Genomic DNA, 19,643 nt, shown 5'->3' with positions numbered 1-19,643 from the left:
GATTAAGGAAAAACCTATTAAACATCAAATTAGGTTATGATTTTCCAAATTAAGCACCAAAACTTCATGTTATACAACAAATTTGACAGAAAAAGTAGTTCAATACGCAGTAATGTTATGTTGTAATTACTGTATTTACAGATTTAGCACCAAAATATCACGATATATTGAAAACATTGACTACAAAAATGGCTTGGATTATCCAGAGGCTTGGATAAGCAAGGCTTGGATACGTGAGACTCTACTGTAATGTGTATAATTGGAGCCCCAGTGGCGAAGGATGTTAAAGCACTGAGTGGCTGAATTTTCAAATCCCAGGAGCAGAGTGAACGCCCGCTGTTAGCCCCAGCTCCTGACAACCTAGCAGTTTGAAAACATGCAAATGTGAGTAGATCAATAGGTACCACTCCAGCGGGAAGGTAATGGTGCTCCATGCAGTCATGCCAGTTGCCACATAACCTTAGAGGTGTCTACGGACAACGCTGGCTCTTCGGCTTAGAAATGGAGATGAGCACCAACCCCAGAGTCAGACTGTACTTAACGTCAGGGGAAACCTTTACCTTTAATGTGTATAATTAGGACCGAGTTAACCACAAAACCACTGGGCCAAATCGCACCAATTTTGGCCATAATACTCATCACTTTCCAAGGAGTGACCTTGCAGCTTCAAAGTATGGCTGCTTCATACAGTAGAGTCTCACTTATCCAAGCTAAACGGGCCGGCAGAAGCTTGGATAAGCGAATATCTTGGATAATGAGGGATTAAGGAAAAGCCTATTAAACATCAAATTAGGTTATGATTTTACAAATGAAGCACCAAAACATGTTAGACAACAAATTTGGCAGAAAAAGTAGTTCAATACGCAGTAATGCTATGTAGTAATTACCGTATTTACGAATTTAGCACCAAAATATCACAATATATCGAAAACATTGACTACAAAAATGGCTTGGATAATGCAGAAACTTGAATAAGCAAGGCTTGGATATGTGAGACTCTACTGTATATATAAATGTAATGTGTATAATTAGGACCGAGTTAACAACAAAACCACTGAGCCAAATCACACCAGATTTGGCCACAATACTCATCACTTTCCAAGGAGTGACCTTGCAGCTTCAAAGCCTGGCTGCTTCCTACTTAGAGGATTCCATTGTTACCCAACTTGAACACCATCAAACAGCCTTGCAGCTTCAAAGCCTGGCTGCTTAATACCTAGGAGACTCCATTGTTGGCCAACGTGAACACCATCAAATAGCCTTGCAGCTTCAAAGCCTGGCTGCTTAATACCTAGGAGACTCCATTGTTGGCCAACTTGAACACCATGGAATAGCCTTGCAGCTTCAAAGCCTGGCTGCTTCATACCTAGAGGAATCCTTTTCAGGCCACCTTGAATGCCACAAAGAAAACCCCACTTAGGACTACGCCACAGCAACGCGTGGCCGGGAACAGCTAGTAAATAAACAAAACTACAATTCCCATGACTCCATAACATTGAGCCAAAGCAGTTAAGAGTCGAACGGCATTAATTCTACAGTGTAGATGCACTCTAAGATGTTTTGTATGAGAGTTCTCTTCTCCATCCTCACCCTTTTGATTCCCCACCTAGAAGCAAATCCCCTTAAATATTTTCCTCCCCGATGGCATTGCTTACACCACCATTTGAGTCATTTTATCCAACCTGGATCACCTTTCTTCTTCCCAGCAACGTGACAGTCTCCCCGGAAAAAGACTGGAGGAAGTTGACATACATACAAGTCACATTGGAGGAGAGAACATTGTAAATCCAATCTAATCAATTGCACAAAAGCCAAAACCGCAAATGTGGAGGGACAACTGTACTGGTAGCCGTAGCTCCAATTCAGGAGAGTCTACCACCTTCTTGGGCTTTTCTCTCTCTAAAACAAAACATCTCTCTCCAGCCTTCCCTCTCCAAAGGCGGGATGTTGCAGACACACAAGGTCCCTTGTTATTTTGTCCGGCAGCAGGTTATTTGTCTCTGGAATGGCTGCCAGGTTGGTGGGGAAACCTGATCTCCACATGGGAAGAGAAAGAGACGGAAGGGAAGGGGCTCAGGTTGGGGAAGGGAGCTGTTCTGTCACCTGGCAGGAGCGAGGAGAACAAAGGGAAACAACCAGTGTTTCCTTCATGGGGATTCACCAGCCGCAGGGAAAAGGAACACGTCCATAGTATGGACACATCCACACTGACTGAGAAGTCAAAGTCCCAGGTTTAGTTCTGAAAAGTTCCAGATTTTGTCCCGGCTTTTATTTTCCTTCCAATAATATACCAAGGGAAAAAAACAATATAAGACTCTCCTGCAACAAACTGCATTGTATGAGTCTACACTGACCATATAAACCACTTCCAAACTGCCTCAAACTAGAAGGTTCTTATCCATCTAGGATCCTCCTTGCCATGGTTTTTTTAAACACTTAGGTAAAGGTAAAGGTTTTCCCCTGACGTTAAGTCCAGTCGTGACCGACTCTGGGGGTTGGTGCTCATCTCCATTTCTAAGCCGAAGAGCCGGTGTTGTCCGTAGACACCTCCAAGGTCATGTGGCCACTGGCATGACTGCATGGAGCGCCGTTACCTTCCTGCTATTGATGTACTCACATTGGCATGTTTTCGAACTGCTAGGTTGGCAGGAGCTGGGGCTAACACTGGGTGCTCATTCCACTCCCAGGATTTGAACCTGGGACCCTTTGGTCCACAAATTCAGCAGCTCAGAGCTTTAACACACTTTGCCACCAGGGGCCCCTTTAACACTTTAGAAGCCCATTTACTAACAATTTCCCACATATTTTTTAATATTCTTTCCATCCCCTAAGCTTAAACAATTTATTCCTAAAGTGAGATATGAAAAAATACAACCAGCAAATAGAGTGTTGTCGAAGGTTTCCATGGCCAGAATCACAGGGTTGTTGTGTGTTTTCCGGGCTGTATGGCCACATTCCAGAAGTATTCTCTCCTGATGTTTTGCCCACGTCTATGACAGGCATCCTCTGAAAACAGGAATTGCAGACATGAATCAATCAGGGACAGCTAATGCCTCTGAACAAAATATTTCCCCAGGCAGGAAGAAACCAGGACATGAAACTTGCAAGGCCATCAATGCTAATCAAGGTGATTAATTACAACATTCACACTGGCCTTTCCCACACCCTGGACCTTCCACAGATATACAAACCTTCCTTGCTTAGTTTTTTCCAATATACCTCACAACCTCTGAGGATGCCTGCCATAGATGTGGGTGAAATGTCAGGAGAGAATGCTTCTGGAACATGGCCATACAGCCCGGAAAACATACAACAACCCAGCAAATTGAGTGATTTAAAACCTGGAAGGAAAAATTTCAAATAAATTAACATAGTTAGACAACTTGTTGTGCCGTTAGTAGATAAGCAATAGTTTATTGCTGATGGTTGGCTGTTAAAAACTGGCCCTTGTGGGTTTAGAAATAAAATAGAAAACTGTGCTGATGATGACTCTATTGTTCAACCTCTGAGGATGCCTGCCATAGATGTGGGCGAAATGTCAGGAGAGAATACTTCTGGAACAAGGCCACACAGCCCAAAAGACATACAACAACCCTGACTCTATTGTTGTGTGCTTTCAGGTCATTTCCGAAATGTTTGTGTGATTTGCCCAGAATTGCCCAGGTTTCCATGACTGAGTGCGGATCAAACTCATTCATCTCCAGCATTAGAGTTCAGTGTTTTTGATGTCTCCATAACGAAGTTTAAGAAAGCCAAGAAGAAGGGATCCAGGATTTTCAGTGAATGCAAGGCAATGTTTGCCTTTGGCTTCGCACTTTTGCTCAATAATAAATAATAATAATAATAATCATCATCATCATCATCATCATCAACTGATGACCCAAAATGCAGACTGTGCAAGGAAACCGACGAAACCAATGATCATATCCTCAGCTGCTGTAAGAAAATTGCACAGACAGACTACAAACAGAGGCACAACTATGTGGCCCAAATTATTCATTGGAACTTATGCCTCAAGTACCACCTCCCAGCAGCAAAGAACTGGTGGGATCACAAACCTGCAAAAATATTGGAAAATGAGCACGCAAAGATACTGTGGGACTTCCGAATCCAGACTGACAAAGTTCTGGAACACAACACACCAGACATCACAGTTGTGGAAAAGAAAAAGGTTTGGATCATTGATGTCGCCATCCCAGGTGACAGTCGCATTGACAAAAAACAACAGGAAAAACTCAGCCGCTATCAGGACCTCAAGATTAACCTTCAAAGACTCTGGCAGAAACCAGTGCAGGTGGTCCCGGTGGTGATTGGCACACTGGGTGCCGTGCCAAAAGATCTCAGCTGGCATTTGGAAACAATAGACATTGACAAAATCACAATCTGCCAACTGCAAAAGGCCACCCTACTGGGATCTGCACGCATCATCCGAAAATACATCACACAGTCCTAGACACTTGGGAAGTGTTCGACTTGTGATTTTGTGATATGAAATCCAGCATATCTATCTTGTGTGCTGTGTCATAATAAAATAATAATACTTTATTTATACCCCGCCACCATCTCCCCGTGGGGACTCGGGGCGGCTTACATGGGGCAGAGGCCCAAACAACATAGGACAAAACATAGGCAACATAATCACACTATAAAAAGATAAAACAGTAATACAATATATCAATTAAAACAAAAATACAGGATAAAAAATTGCATTTAAAACACATAAATGGTAAAATCGTAATAAATACAGGATAGGAACCACAAGTGATGTTTCAATGCAGACAGGCAGAAAGTACGATCCTAAACAGAGGTGACAAAATGATCAGCGTTCAGGTTGCAGTGAGTTTTCTGGGCTGTATGGCCATGTTCCAGAAGCATTCTCTCCTGACGTTTCTGCCACATCTGTGGCAGGCATCCTCAGAGGCTGTGAGGTCTATTGGAATTTGCAGCACTTTATCAGTCATCTCATGTTTACAATATTTATATGGTGCATCTTGCCCAGTCTACTTTTACAACCGCTCCGTTTTAATCCATGTTTTTATTAGTTCTTGTCATTTGTTTTTATTGGCTAATGTTTAAATTTTTATAATTGTGCATGTCTTTTGTCTATTGTTGTGTTTTATATTGCTACTAGCTGTGCCCGGCCACGCATTGCTGTGGCAAAGTATGGTGGTATGGGAAATAAAGTATTGAATTGGTGGTAGTTAAGGTAAAGGGTAAAGGTTTTCTCCTAACATTAAGTCCATTATAAATTGGTTATATAGCTGTGTTGAAGGGCCTTGAGTCTGCACTGCCATATAATCCAGTTAAAATCAGATAATCTGTATTTTATAGGCAATGTGGAAGAGGCCTAAGTGAGGCCTAACTCTGCCTGTCCCCTGGGTGAGTGGGTTGCTAGGAGACCAAGTGGGTGGAGTTTAGCCTTCTAACTGGCAGCAATTGGATAAAAACAATTATTCCTCTCCCTGTAATTAGGACTTTATTTTTGTTTTCTTTTTGTTGTATGAACGTAGAGGCATGGATGAGGAGTTGTGCTGCCAAGTTTAGTGTTTCTGGGATGTGTAGTTTTGTTGTTTTGTCCTAGGCCAAAATTTCATTACCCTCTTATATATATATAGATTGTATTTATTCGGGCTTGGACCCATGTAAGCCGCCCTGAGTCCCCTTTGGGGAGATAGAGGTGGAGTATAAAAATAAAGTTATTACAGTAGAGTCTCACTTATCCAACATAAACAGGCCGGCAGAATGTTGGATAAGCGAATATGTTGGATAATAAGGAGGCATTAAGGAAAAGCCTATTAAATATCAAATTAGGTTATGATTTTACAAATGAAGCACCAAAACATCATGTTAGACAACAAATTTGGCAGAAAAAGTAGTTCAATACGCAGTAATGCTATGTAGTAACTATTGTATTTATGAATTTAGCATCAAAATATCACGATATATTGAAAACATTGACTACAAAAATGTGTTGGATAATCCAGAACGTTGGATAAGCGAGTGTTGGATAATAATACAGTAAAGTTATTATTGGAAACTAGGCAAGTAGGGTTTATATATCTGTGGAATGATGTCCAGTTTGGAGAAAGAACTCTTATCTGCTTGAGGCAAGTGTGAATGTTGCAATTGGCCACCTTGATTAGTATTAAATGGCTTGCAGCTTCAAAGCCTGGCTGTTTCCTGCCTGGGGGAATTCTTTGGGAGGTGTTAGCTGGCTCTGATTGTTTCTTGTCTGGGATTCCCCTCTTTTCAAAGTGTTGTTCTTTAATTACTGTCCTGATTTTAGAGTTGTTGTTTTTTTAATACTGGTATCCAGATTTTGTTCATTTTCATGGTTTCCTCCTTTCTGTTGAAATTGTCCACATGCTTGTGGATTTCAATGGCTCCTCTGTGTAGTCTGTGTAAGAGTGGTCCAGGATTTCCGTGTCCTCAAATAATATGCTGTGTCCAGGTTGGTTCATCAAGTGCTATGGCTGCAACGTTTGCTTCCGTCTCCCCCGACCCCAAACAGAGGGCATCTCACATTTCCATAACGTGATAACCCCTCCACACAAAGGTTTGCCATCCAAGGGGGTGATGATGGTGAAAAAGATTTCTCTTTCTCTCGCCTTCCTTGTACACTTGGCCAATGGCTCTCCGCAGCTGCAGTCTGCGTGGGCCGGGCCTGTAACCGATACCCCCCAGACATCTACCCGGGGCGACTGTCTCTGGAGTCCGGAGACACAGACAGAAGAGAGAAAGGGAGTCCTGACAGCAAGCAGAAGTGGAGGAAAAGAGGAATCAAGTGTGAGTTTGCCTTGGCCACCCGGGAGACAAATCTGGTGCGCGTCTGACTTGCCTCTTGCTCATCTTCTCAGATTTGGTTTCCTCTCTCAAAGACGCAGATTCCCCTTTGCTCCTGGTTTCCTCTTTCAAAGAAGAAAAAATCCCCCTTGGCTGCGAGGAGGGCATCATCTTTCGCACTCAGGTTTGCGGAATCCACCTGGGCCAGGTTTGACTTGGGAGCCTCTTCGTCCTCGTCTCAGAACGGGTCACCGGCTTCCTTCGCTCTCAGCCATGAATTTTGGGTTCACCCAGGAGCAAGTGGCCTGCGTCTGCGAGGTCTTGCAGCAAGGGGGGAACATCGAGCGCCTGGGCCGGTTCCTCTGGTCACTGCCGGCCTGCGACCGCCTCCACAAGAACGAGAGCGTCCTGAAGGCCAAAGCCGTGGTGGCCTTCCACTGGGGAAACTTCAGGGAGCTCTACAAGATCCTGGAGAGCTACCAATTCTCTCCGCACAACCACCCCAAGCTGCAGCAACTGTGGCTCAAGGCCCACTATGTGGAAGCCGAGAAGCTGCGCGGAAGGCCGTTGGGGGCAGTGGGGAAATATCGGGTCCGCCGTAAGTTCCCTCTTCCGCGGACCATCTGGGATGGAGAGGAGACCAGTTATTGCTTCAAGGTAAGGCTTCCGTGCCCTCAAAGTGCCCTGATTAATCCTCTGCCGTCCCACCATTAGAGCTGCTTTCAAAATGTCCTGGCTTTTTTCTTCTTCTCCCACTTTAGAATTACCAAAATATCACGATATGTTGACAACGTTGACTACAAAAATGTGTTGGATAATCCAGAACATTGGATAAGTGAGACTCTACTGTATTATTAAAGTTATTATTGGAAACTAGGCAAGTAGGGTTTATATATCTGTGGAATGATGTCCAGTTTGGAGAAAGAACTCTTGTCTGTTTGAGGCTCTGACCATCAGGAAGATAGAGAGTTATTAGAAGCACCCATTAAGAAAGAAGAAATGGAACAACTAGGCAAGTAGGGTTTATATATCTGTGGAATGATGTCCAGTTTGGAGAAAGAACTCTTGTCTATTTGAGGCTCTGACCATCAGGAAGATAGAGAGTTATTAGAAGCACCCATTAAGAAAGAAGAAATAGAACAAGTAATTAGGAAATTAAAAATTGGGAAAGCACCTGGACCTGATGGGCTGGGCCCAGAATATTATAAAACATTTGAAGCAATGATAACTCCAAAATTATTAGAATTATTCAATGCAATAATGGATGGAGAACAAATACCAGGATCATGGAAACAGTCATTAACAATACTATTACCCAAACCAAAAAAAGACTTGACAAACCCTGGTTCTTACAGACCAATATCATTAATCAATCCATTGCTCCTGAGCAGCAGAAAACAACCTTGCCTCTTCCTAAGTGTGACCTCTCAAATATTTAAGCATGGCTGTTGCGTCCCCTCTGAGCCCTTTCTTCAAGTTAAACATCCCCAGCTCCCTAAGCTGATTCTCATAAGGTTTGGCTTCCAGATCTTTGACCATTTTGGTTGTCCTTCTCTGGACATGTTCTAGCTTGTCCATATCCTTCTTGAATTGTGGTACCACCAGAACAAGACACAAAGTTATTCCAGGTGAGGTCTTCTGCCATCCTACTTTTGTGGCTGCTTTTAAAATGTTGATTTCTTCTCCCACTTTCTTCTTTCACCCTCAGCTTACCAGTACAGTAGAGTCTCACTTATCCAACATTTGCTTATCCAACGTTCTGGATTATCCAACGCATTTTTGTAGTCAATGTTGTCAATACATCGTGATATTTTGGTGCTAAATTCGTAAATACAGTAATTACTTTGTAGCATTACTGCATACTGAACTACTTTTTCTGCCAAATTTGTTGTATAACATGATGTTTTGGTGCTTAATTTGTAAAATCATAACCTAATTTGATGTTTAATAGGCTTCTCCTTAATCTCTCCTTGTTATCCAACATATTTGCTTATCCAACGTTCTGCCGGCCCATTTATGTTGGATAAGTGAGACTCTACTGTACTTCAAAAGTAGTGTGTGCTCAATTAACTCAAGAATAGTAGGTGGAATCTTGCCCTTCTCAATGGGCTCAGGAAAAAAAAATCTGCAATTTCTTCTACCTTATGTGTTAGTTCTCATTAATACAGTAGAGTCTCACTTATCCAACACTCGCTTATCCAACGTTCTGGATTATCCAACGCATTTTTATAGTCAATGTTTTCAATATATCATGATATTTTCGTGCTAAATTCGTAAATACAGTAATTACTACATAGCATTACTGCGTACTGAACTACTTTTTCTGTCAAACTTGTTGTATAACATGATGTTTTGGTGCTTAATTTGTAAAATCATAACCTAATTTGATGTTTAATAGGCTTTTCCTTAATCTCTCCTTATTATCCAACATATTCGCTTATCCAACCTTCTGCTGGCCCGTTTATGTTGGATAAGTGAGACTCTACTGTATTTTTGTCATCTTGGCCACACTCTGATGTTGTTTGGACACACAAGTCCTGGTTTCCAACTGTCAAATGTCGGATGATATTAATTCCATGCTTTCACACACATTGAGCAAAGAAAACAATTCCCACCATCAATTATTTTTGTGTTTTACATTTTTTGTGTGTCAGGAGCGACTTGAGAGACTACAAGTTGCTTCTGGTGTGAGAGAATTGGCCGTCTGCAAGGACGTTGCCCAGGGGACGCCTGGATGTTTTTGATGTATATACCATGCTTGTGGGAGGCTTCTCTCATGTCTGCGCATGGCTGGAGCTGATAAAGGGAGCTCATCTGTGCTCTCTCCAGGTTGGATTTGAACCGGCAACCTTCAGGTCAGCAAGCCAACCTTCAGGTCAGCAAGCCAACCTTCAAGCCAGCAGTCCTGCCGGCACAACGTTTTAACCCACTGCACCAACTATGTTTTACTCCTGTGTTTTACATGTATAAAACTTAAACATTTCTCCTTACCAGTTTCCAGTAGATTAGTATTCTAGCTGAATACAGACAACATGGTGCATTATGTTGAGCGTTGAACTAAGAACTCTGGAGACCAGTGTTCAGATCCCTGCTTGGCTACTGAACTCCAATGAGTGACTTTGGGCAAGTCACTCTCTTTAGCCTCAGAGGAAGGCAAAGGCAAACCTCCCTTGTATTAATCTTGCCAAGAAATCCCCAGGGTAGGATCACCATAAATCAGAAATGACTTGGAGATGCACAACAACAGCAACAAAAACAAACCTTATTAGAAAAGCATATGCTTTGTATGGCATCTCTCACAAGGGCTTGCCAAGAAGCTTGCCTGACGTCCTGTAGAATGGCTTGCCAGTGGGAAACTCTCAATAGGACTGATTTAGATGAACCAATGGTTTGATTTGTATGAGTGTTTCATGCAAGAGACAGAAATTCACCCTGCATAACTGTCTCTCTTTATGTGGATGGAAAGGAACGGTTAAAAGTTCAGCAACCTTCTATCAGAGAAGCAAGAGAAACAGTGGAAAGTTGCAAACCAGCAAATACATGTCATAGACTAGGCTGCTGTTTGTCCTCACAAAAAATACAATATAGGTTGAGTATCCCTTACCTGAAATATTTGGGACTAGAAGTGCATTAGATTTCAGATTTGGAGGGGAGGTAATTTTGCAATACAGTAGAGTCTCACTTATCCAACGTAAATGGGCCAGTAGAACGTTGGATAAGCTAATATGTTGGATAATAAGGAGAGATTAAGGAAAAGCCTATTAAACATCAAATTAGGTTATAATTTTACAAATTAAGCACAAAAACATCATGTTATACAACAAATTTGATAGAAAAAGTAGTTCAATACGCAGTAAGGTTATGTTGTAATTACAATATTTACAAATTTAGCACCAAAATATCATGATATATTAAAAACATTGACTGCAAAAATGTGTTGGATAATCGAGAACATTGGATAAGCGAGTGTTGGTTTAGTGAGACTCTACTGTACTTGTATTTGCATACAATTATTATTATTATTATTATTATTATTATTATTATTATTATTATTATTATTACATCACTTTTACCCCGCCTTTCTCTCTGAGGAGACTCAAAGCGGCTTACAGTAAATAAGCAAAAATTCAATGCCTAAAAACAATGTAAAAACAACAATTCATATAAAACAATCTACAAAACAACAGTTCATATAAAACAGATACCATTACAAAATAAAATCACATTATATAAAATTTTAAGAATGTCCAAGATTAAAATCCATTCATCCAGAATCCTCAAGTCTTCGTACAGGTCATGTAAACAGTGAACAGAATGAAATAGCTAGGCGATAGGACCCAACTCTAAACACAAAGTTAATTTATGTTTCATATACACCATGTAGTATATCTAGTCTGATGGTGATTATATACAATATTTTGGGCATGAAATGTGTTCTGCCTACATGGAACCATCAGAAAGAAAAGGAGTTACTATCTCAGCCACCCAGGTGGACCATTTTGGGTTTGGGAGGATTTCAGGTTTCAGAATTTGGAATAAGGGGTGCTCAGCCTCTTAACTGATATTGAACTTAAGTTGGACCACTGCTGAAAAAGAAGCTATTAATAATAAATCATTTTTATGAGCATATTTAGAAAGGAAAATGATACATTGCCCTCTGCTGGTTGTTACAACATTTAATCCAGTCTACATATGACAACAAAACTTTGTCAGTCTATATATGTATGTTATGTATGTGTATATGTCTTCAACTAACCTGGAATTTTTTAAAAGTCATCTTCTTCCTCCCCTAATCCTTCCTTTCCTCCTTCTTCCTCCTCCTGCTTCTCTTCTTCTTTCTCCTCCTCTTCCTCCTTCTCTTTTACTTTTTCTCCTTCCTCTTCTCCCACTTCGCTCTCTTAAAGGAGACTCAAAGGAGCTCATAAACCAAGACATGTTCAGGAAAAATAACACTATGTAACAGTTTTTGTTCCCAGGTTATAAATGTCATTTCCTAATTAGGTCTATCATACAAACATGGAAAACTTTCGATGTACTGTATTATGTTTCTTTACAAAATAAAAAATAATGAGACAAAAAAAAATACAAACATGGAAAACATTTGTTAAACTGCAAAAACTTTGTGCAGTACATCCTACAGCACATTTTGCTGTTTTTCAATGAATATCTCATTGAGTCTCGACCAACTCAACATAGTTTGTGGCAGCCACAAAAACAAAGTTCCTGGAGTATAACAACTACAGCAGAGTCTCACTTATCCAACATAAACAGGCCGGCAGAACGTTGGATAAGCGAATATGTTGGATAATAAGGAGGGATTAAGGAAAAGCCTATTAAACATCAAATTAGGTAATGATTTTACAAATTAAGCACCAAAACATCATGTTTAACAACAAATTTGACAGAAAAAGTAATTCAATAAGCAGTAATGCTACGTAATTACTATATTTATGAATTTAGTACCCAAACATCACAATGTATTGAAAACATTGACTACAAAAACATTGACTACTAAAAGGTAGACTGCATTGGATAATCCAGAACGGTGGTGTAAAGAAGTATATGATTTTATTTTGCTTAATGATGACATGTTTATTTGATTTGTTTAAACAGTCAGGTTTGGTTAATTTAATATGGTGAGTATTAGAGCTGTTAATACCAGGAGGTAGCCAGCTCAGCAATGAAGGACGGTTGCTATGATAACGGGGGCAGAGCCAACCGCCATTTGGAAAGGAAAAGGGGAAATGTTTTAAAACCCAGTTTCAGTCTGTGATTTTTAGTCACAGGAAGAAGACTGATTCTCATGTGGAGGATCAGGGTGGCTCAAATAAAATAATTTGAGTCAGGTCTAAAATAAAAGGATTTATTTTAGATAGTCTGTGGTTTTGAATCACAGGGAGCAGTCTGGTTTCAAGACTGAAGGAAACCAGGAGGGACAGACCTCTATTAGGCCAGACTAAGCAAGTTAGGGACTTGTTTAGGGTCAGTTATAGAGGCTGTGGATTAGGGAAAGTTAATCCCAGTAGATCCAGGAGGATCAGGTTTTAGTCTGGTTGGGAGGAAGAAGTATTTTGAAAGTTTGAACACCTCATATCTGTTTGTAACCATTAAGCTAAGTGCCTTTAAAAAGTTATAAGAAACCATCAAGCTCTGTACAAGCAATAAACTTGTTTTGATTTTATTCCACCTAAGTCTCTGTCACAATTATATACCAAGTTAAGCGACATCATCATCTGAGGTAAAATAAACAAAGAAATCATTAAAAAGAACCAGTGCCATCTGCCTGACGTCTCCTCAAATGGTGGCAGCGAAGAAGACAATTAAATAAATAATTAATTAAAATCATCATTCATAAAACATCTTTATAATTGGTGGTATCTGTGTGTGTGGTGGGACCAAAAAGGATTCCATCTCTGTCACACATCTCTCACCTCTCCACAATTGGTGGCAAGCGGTGGGATCTGAAAGGATTCCTCCCTGTCACACTTCTCCACAGTTGGATAAGTGAATGTTGGATAAGTGAGACGCTACTGTACTTGCAAAGTAAGTATCATATAGTTAAAACGGGAAATAACACTTTCAAACCAGGAACAGAAAGAAAGCAAATTTTGATACATAATGTAATTTAAAATATTCAAAAGACAGAACTGGGAAAGGACTAAAGCAGTGGTTCCCAACCTTTATTTGACCAGGGCCCACTTGACCAGGAACCACTTTGACCAGAGATCCCTCTCCAACATTAGTACCAAAAGGGTTACAAATCAGTTTTTGGTCAGATTCAGATTCAGTTTGGTTATTTGGGGTGCTGAATGGGAAAATTGCATTGGATAGACCACATCAGCTCTAGTTTCTGTTACAGAACATATGCCACCATCTGCTCGCCCACAGAAAATCATATTTAGAGCTGATGTGGTTTATCCAATGCAATGTTCTGAATCAGCACCCCAAATAACCCCAGGAACAGGTCTAAAAACGAAGACACCAAGGCATCCCCGCTTCCCGGTGCTCTGCTCAGGGGAGGGAGGAGGAGAAGCAGCAGTCAGGAGGCTTGTTGTCGCGCTTTCCATGGGTTTTCAGCTTCTCCCCTCCCGACATTGCCTCAGCACTATAAGAGGACTTTGTGAGACCATTCGCTCTCATTGCAACTGTGTAGTAATGGCGATACAGATATGCAGATGATACCACTTTGATGGCTGAAAGCGAGGAGGAGCTGAGGAGCCTTATCGCCAAGGTGAAAGAAGAAAGTGCAAAAGCTGGGTTGCAGTTAAACATTAAGAAAACGAAGATGATGGCAACCAGACTGATTGATAACTATTTGCCAGAAAATGTAGAGGCAGTGACAGATGTAATATTTCTAGGCGCAAAGATGACTGCAGATGCAGACTGCAGCCAGGAAATCAGAAGGTGTCTACTTCTTGGGAGAACAGCAATGGCCAACCTCGATAAAATAGTGAAGAGTAGAGACATCACACTGGCAACGAAGGTCCGCATAGTTAAAGCAATGGTATTCCCCGTAGTAACCTATGGATGTGAGAGCTGGACCACCTAATGAATACGGTGTCAGAAAGGATTTTCTACCTTCTGTCCGGCACTAACCCTGCAGTTACTCATAAGGTGGCCCTTTTTCCCCTGGCTGCTCAGAAAATCCGGGCAAAACTGATCTCCGATGTCGCGGTTGACTGTGCTGGGGATGCTTTTAACTAATAGTGGTTTTTTATATCCAATGTGTTCCTGCTTGGGTTTTAATAATGCTGTACTTACTTGGTTTTATTTTGTTTTTAATTATGTTGGTGCTAATCCATGAAATATGTAGTATTTGAAGGGCATATCCTGACATTGATATTTGCAGCATTTTAATGTTTTAATCTATATATATAAAAGAGTGATGCAATCCTGGCGACCGCCAAAACAACAAAACTAAACACCCCACAACCTCAAAAATTGACAACACAACCTATCATGCACGCCTCTAGGTTGATACAACAAAAAGAAAAGAAAAATAAAGTCCTAATTAGAGGGAGAGGAAGAATTGTTTTTATCCAATTGCTGCCAGTTAGACGGCTAAGCTCCGCCCACTTGGTCTCCTAGCAACCCACTCACCCAGGGGACAGGCAGAGTTAGGCCTCATTTAGGACTCTTCCACACGGCCTATAAAACACAGATTATCAGATTTTAACTGGATTAGTTGGCAGGGTAGACTCAAGGCCCTTCCACACAGCTATATAACCCATATAATCTTATATTATCTGCTTTAACTGGATTATCTGGACTCTATCCCTTTACCATTTACCTTAACTACCACCAATTCCTCAATACTTTATTTCCAATACCACCATACTTCGCCACAGCAACACGTGGCCAGGCACAGCTAGTGATTTATATAGGGTTTTAATGGCATGTTTTATATTGTATTTGATGGTCTGGCTTTTGTGTATTTGTTTGTTTGTCTTGCACGCGAAAGACCTATGGTCTAAGCATTAAATAAATTTGGTAAATTTGGAATTTGAATTTGGAGAGCTGGACCATAAGGAAGGCTGAGCGAAGGAAGAGAGACGCTTTTGAACTCTGGTGCTGGAGGAAAATCCTGAGAGTGCCTTGGACCTTGGCAAGAAGATCCAACCAGTCCATCCTCCAGGAAATAATGCCCAATGGCTGCTCACTGGAGGGAAGGATATGGGAGGCAAAGATGAAGTATTTTGGCCACATCATGAGGAGACAGGAGAGCTTGGAGAAGGCAATGATGCTGGGGAAAATGGAAGGAAAAAGGAAGAGGGGCCGACCAAAGGCAGGATTGATGGATGGATCGTATCCTTGAAGGGACTGGCTTGACCTTGAAGGAGCTGGGGTGGGAACGGCTGACAGGGAGCTCTGGCGTGGACTGGTCCATGAGGTCACGAAGAGTTGGAACTGACTGACCGAATAAACAAAAGTAACTGTTCTGTCACACGCTGGGCCTGTTACTGATTGTCTACTATATAGGACGTACACTTTACGCCCAGCAGGAAGCCAGGGTGCCTAAAGAAAGGTTGTTGAGGAATTTCCCTGAAAAGATGGCCTTGAAGTCTTTAAAGAAATAACAAAGTCTTTATTGACGAACAAATAATAAACCTTCAAGGAGTCTTGTCCCCACAGGACAGGAGATTGGCTTTGAATAACTGTGAAAACCCTCTTATAACCCCTCCCAGGCTATCTATTATCTGGGCCTAGCTGCTCTGGGACCCACTGCCAACTCCCAAGTGCGTCTGGTTGTCGAGTGGACCAACCAGCCAAGGCTTGCAGATGTTTCTGTGCTGTTGTTCTGTATCCCCGGACGGTCTTTATCCCTGGTGTTCTTGAAATATGAAGCTTCTTACGGGACGAGCTGGTCTACATCCTATAGATGAGCTTCCTAAGTGAGACTAACTTAAAAATGGCTCCTTCCCTCCCAGAGCCCTGAACAAGAGGCAGAAGCAAACTTAATGGTGATTGACAGGTGGCCTGTCCTATGATTGCAAACATTTGCAGCAAGAAAGTAAAGTAGAAGGTTCTGGTACAGCCGTACCAGCACAGTAACGGTGAGGCTGCAGACCATGTTTGAGTTCTTGGGGATCACTGGTGGTTCCACTGGGAACCACTGGACTAAAGATTTTCAGGACACTGGGAAAGAAATATGATTTAAGAAGGGATGCTGATGCTTATGATACTTTAACCTGGAGGAGGGGAGATCTTGTGAAATTTTGTTTGTATTCTTCCAACAGAGCTGATTTCCATTTTGTCTTTGATTTCCATTTCTTTCCTGACTCCGACTTCTTTATTCCAGGAAAAGTCTCGGAGTGTGTTGCGGGAATGGTACCTCCACAATCCCTACCCATCTCCTCGGGAGAAGAGGGAGCTGGCAGAAGCCACTGGGCTGACCACCACCCAGGTCAGCAACTGGTTCAAGAACCGACGCCAAAGAGACAGGGCAGCCGAGACCAAGGAAAGGTGAGGAAGACCCGGTTGGGAGTGAAATGGAACCTACCCTGTTTTCCCGAAAATAAGACATCCCCGAAAAATAAGACCTAGTAGAAGTTTTGCTGCATTGCTAAATATAAGGCCTCCCCAAAAGTAAGACCCAGAAAAGTTTTTGTTTGAAAGCATGCCCAGCGCCTGCCAAACAGAACACCAGAGCATTCAGGATTGGTAAATGTACATACCAGTTGTAAATGGAAATAATGGTAGTAACAAGAAATTCTTGATAGGATTCACAGTTTGTCTGGTTATGCTGGTTTGTGATGACAACTACTTTACAGTATATAATAAATGTTCATTTTGTTGTTCAACAATAAATGTGAGCTCTTCTTCATGGAAAAATAAGACATCTCCTGAAAATAAGACCTAGTACATCTTTGGGAGCAAAAATTAATATAAGACGCTGTCTTATTTTCAGGGAAACACGGTACAGAGCTTTCCTGAAGCAACAAATCCAAAGGCGTTGTCGAAGGCTTTAATGACCGGGATCACAGGATTGTTGTATGTCTTTCGGGCTGTGTGGCCATGTTCCAGAAGTATTATCTCCTGACGTTTCGCCCACATCTAGGGCAGGCATCCTCACAACCTCTGAGGATGCCTGCCATAGATGTGGGCGAAGCGTCAGGAGAGAATACTTCTGGAACATGGCCACACAGCCCGAAAGACATACAACAACCCTGAAATCCAAAGGCCTTTGGTGCATAGATGTCTAAAGGGCTTCGACACTTAAGCAGGCATGGACAAACTTTGGCCTTCCAGATGTTTTGGACTTCAACTCCCACAATTCCCTAACGGCTGTTAGAAATTGTGGGAGTTGAAATCCAAAACACCTGGAGGGCCAAAGTTTGCCCATGCCCAAAGTACTGCTTTTTCTGAACATTTTAACATCTGGGGATTTGCGGTGTTCTTTTGCTTCATGTTGCTCTCCTTCCTTCCTGCAGGGAAAGCAGCGAGGGAGGCTTTCTGAAGGAAGGACGGGGCCTGCCACGAGAGAGACACCTTCTGATCTCCAGCTCCGAGGACGAGAGCTCTCCCATCGACAGCCCAGCGGCACACGGATCCAGCCCTGCTCTGCTCTATCCCGGCTTGCCCCTCTCAGCTCCAATGGGGCAAGCCATTCATCCTGGGGGCCAAAGACTGGATTTCCTACAGCACCAGTCCCACCAGAACAGCCTCCTGGGGCCCCTCGCCTCCACTTTTGTCGACCTGGGATCCTAAAAGCAGTTCAGCATGGAAGCCACAACCCTTGCTCCCCTGCATGCCTTGCCAATAGATTCCTCTTTTATAATCATGCATTTCCATACTTTCCTCCATCACAAATGCAGTTAAAGATTTGTATTGCTGAAGGCCAGAATAACTGGGTTGTTGGGAGGTTTCCGCGCTGTATGGCCCTCTTCTAGCAGCGTTTTCTCCTGGCATTTCCCTTGTATCTGTGGCTGGCATCTTCAGAGGATCTGATGGTAGCCAAGCAAATGGACTGTGCAAGGTGGGAGGAAAGAACCTTTGTTTGTTATAAAGGTGTAAAGGGTGCAATTAGCAAGCTCAGAAGTAGCCTGGCCTTTGTGTTGTTGAAGGCTTTCATGGCCGGAATCACTGGGTTGCTGTGAGTTTTCCAGACTGTATGGCCATGTTCCAGTAGCATTCTTTCCTGACGTTTCGCCCACATCTATGGCAGGTGTCCTCAGAGATTGTGAGGTATATTGGAAACTAGAAAAGGGAGATTTATATATCTTCGTAAAGTCCAGGGTGGGAGAAAGAACTCTTGTCTGTTGGAGGCTTGTGTGAATGTTGTAATTTATCGCCTTAATTAGCATTTAATGGCCTTGCAGCTTCAAGGCCTAGCTGATTTCTGCCTTTGTTGGCAGGTGCTAGCTGGCCCTGATTATTTCCTTTTGGGAGTTCCCGTTTTTTTAGTGTTATTCTTTATTTACTGTCCTGACTCTAGAGTTTTTAAATACTGGTAGCCAGATTTTGTTCGTTTTCATGGTATCCTTCCTTCTGTTGAAATTGTCCACACGCTTGTGGATTTCAACGGCTTCTCTGTGTAGTCTGACATGGTGGTTGCTAGAGTGGTCCAGCATTTCTGTGTTCTCAAATAATATACCTGGCCTTTGTTCCCTTTGAATTGTTTTAATTGTTTGCTGCCTAGAGGCATCCTTTCTCTGGGTAAGCCCTTGATCGCTTGCTGTCTGGTGACTTCCTGTGTCTGGGTGGCATATCTTGATCACTGTCTTGATTTTAGTATTTTTTAACACTGATAGCCAAATTTTGTTCATTTTCGTGAAACCTCTAGGCAGCAAACGATTCAAAGGGAACAAAGGCCAGGCTACTTCCATGCAGATGCCCTTCTCACAAGCTAATGTGTGGATCCCACAACACAAATCTAGCTTTCGAATTGCACCCTTTATATCTGTACAACAGACAATGGTTCTTTCCTCCCACCCTGGACATTCCATAGGTATATACACTCCCCTTGCTTTACCACAATCAGATTCTATAAAGATGCCAGCCACATATGCAGGTGAAATGTCAGGAAAAAAATTGTTGGGTGAGTGGGCTTACTAACAATAGACCCTCCCCATAAAAGTATAGCAGAGTAACTTATTGGCAGCAGCGTGGCCCAGCACCAGTAGCCAAACGTGATTTTAAAAAAACCAAAAAAAACACAGACCAATGTTACAGTAGAGTCTCCCTTATCCAACACCCGCTTATCCAACATTCTGGATTATCCAACACATTTTTGTAGTCAATGTTTTCAATATATTATGATATTTTGGTGCTAAATTCATAAATACAGTAATTACTACATAGCATTACTGCGTATTGAACTACTTTTTCTGCCAAATTTGTTGTCTAACATGATGTTTTGG

At 41.9% G+C, this 19,643-nt stretch overlaps 1 protein-coding gene across 1 annotated transcript; it reads left to right on the top strand.

The window, feature by feature from the left end:
* Positions 1-6,591: 6,591 nt before the first annotated feature.
* Positions 6,592-19,559, top strand: LOC100564748 (homeobox protein SIX2-like). Its single transcript, XM_003228048.4, has 3 exons — positions 6,592-7,440; positions 16,583-16,746; positions 17,715-19,559. The coding sequence occupies exons 1-3, from the start codon at positions 7,057-7,059 to the stop codon at positions 17,989-17,991; spliced, it is 825 nt and encodes a 274-aa protein (XP_003228096.2). The 5' UTR covers positions 6,592-7,056; the 3' UTR covers positions 17,992-19,559.
* Positions 19,560-19,643: the final 84 nt, after the last annotated feature.

The sequence above is a fragment of the Anolis carolinensis genome, unplaced genomic scaffold, assembly GCF_035594765.1.
Source record: "Anolis carolinensis isolate JA03-04 unplaced genomic scaffold, rAnoCar3.1.pri scaffold_10, whole genome shotgun sequence".
NCBI lineage: Eukaryota > Metazoa > Chordata > Lepidosauria > Squamata > Dactyloidae > Anolis > Anolis carolinensis.
Note: the sequence above shows the minus strand (reverse complement) of the source record. Positions and strands in the feature narration are given on the sequence as shown.

Excerpts from the sequence above, each read along its gene's own strand:
- LOC100564748 (XM_003228048.4), top strand. The coding sequence starts at position 7,057 with ATGAATTTTGGGTTCACCCAGGAGCAAGTGGCCTGCGTCTGCGAGGTC. Across the intron at positions 7,441-16,582 it reads AGACCAGTTATTGCTTCAAG|GAAAAGTCTCGGAGTGTGTT; the intron begins GTAAGGCTTCCG and ends TCTTTATTCCAG. Across the intron at positions 16,747-17,714 it reads GCAGCCGAGACCAAGGAAAG|GGAAAGCAGCGAGGGAGGCT; the intron begins GTGAGGAAGACC and ends TCCTTCCTGCAG.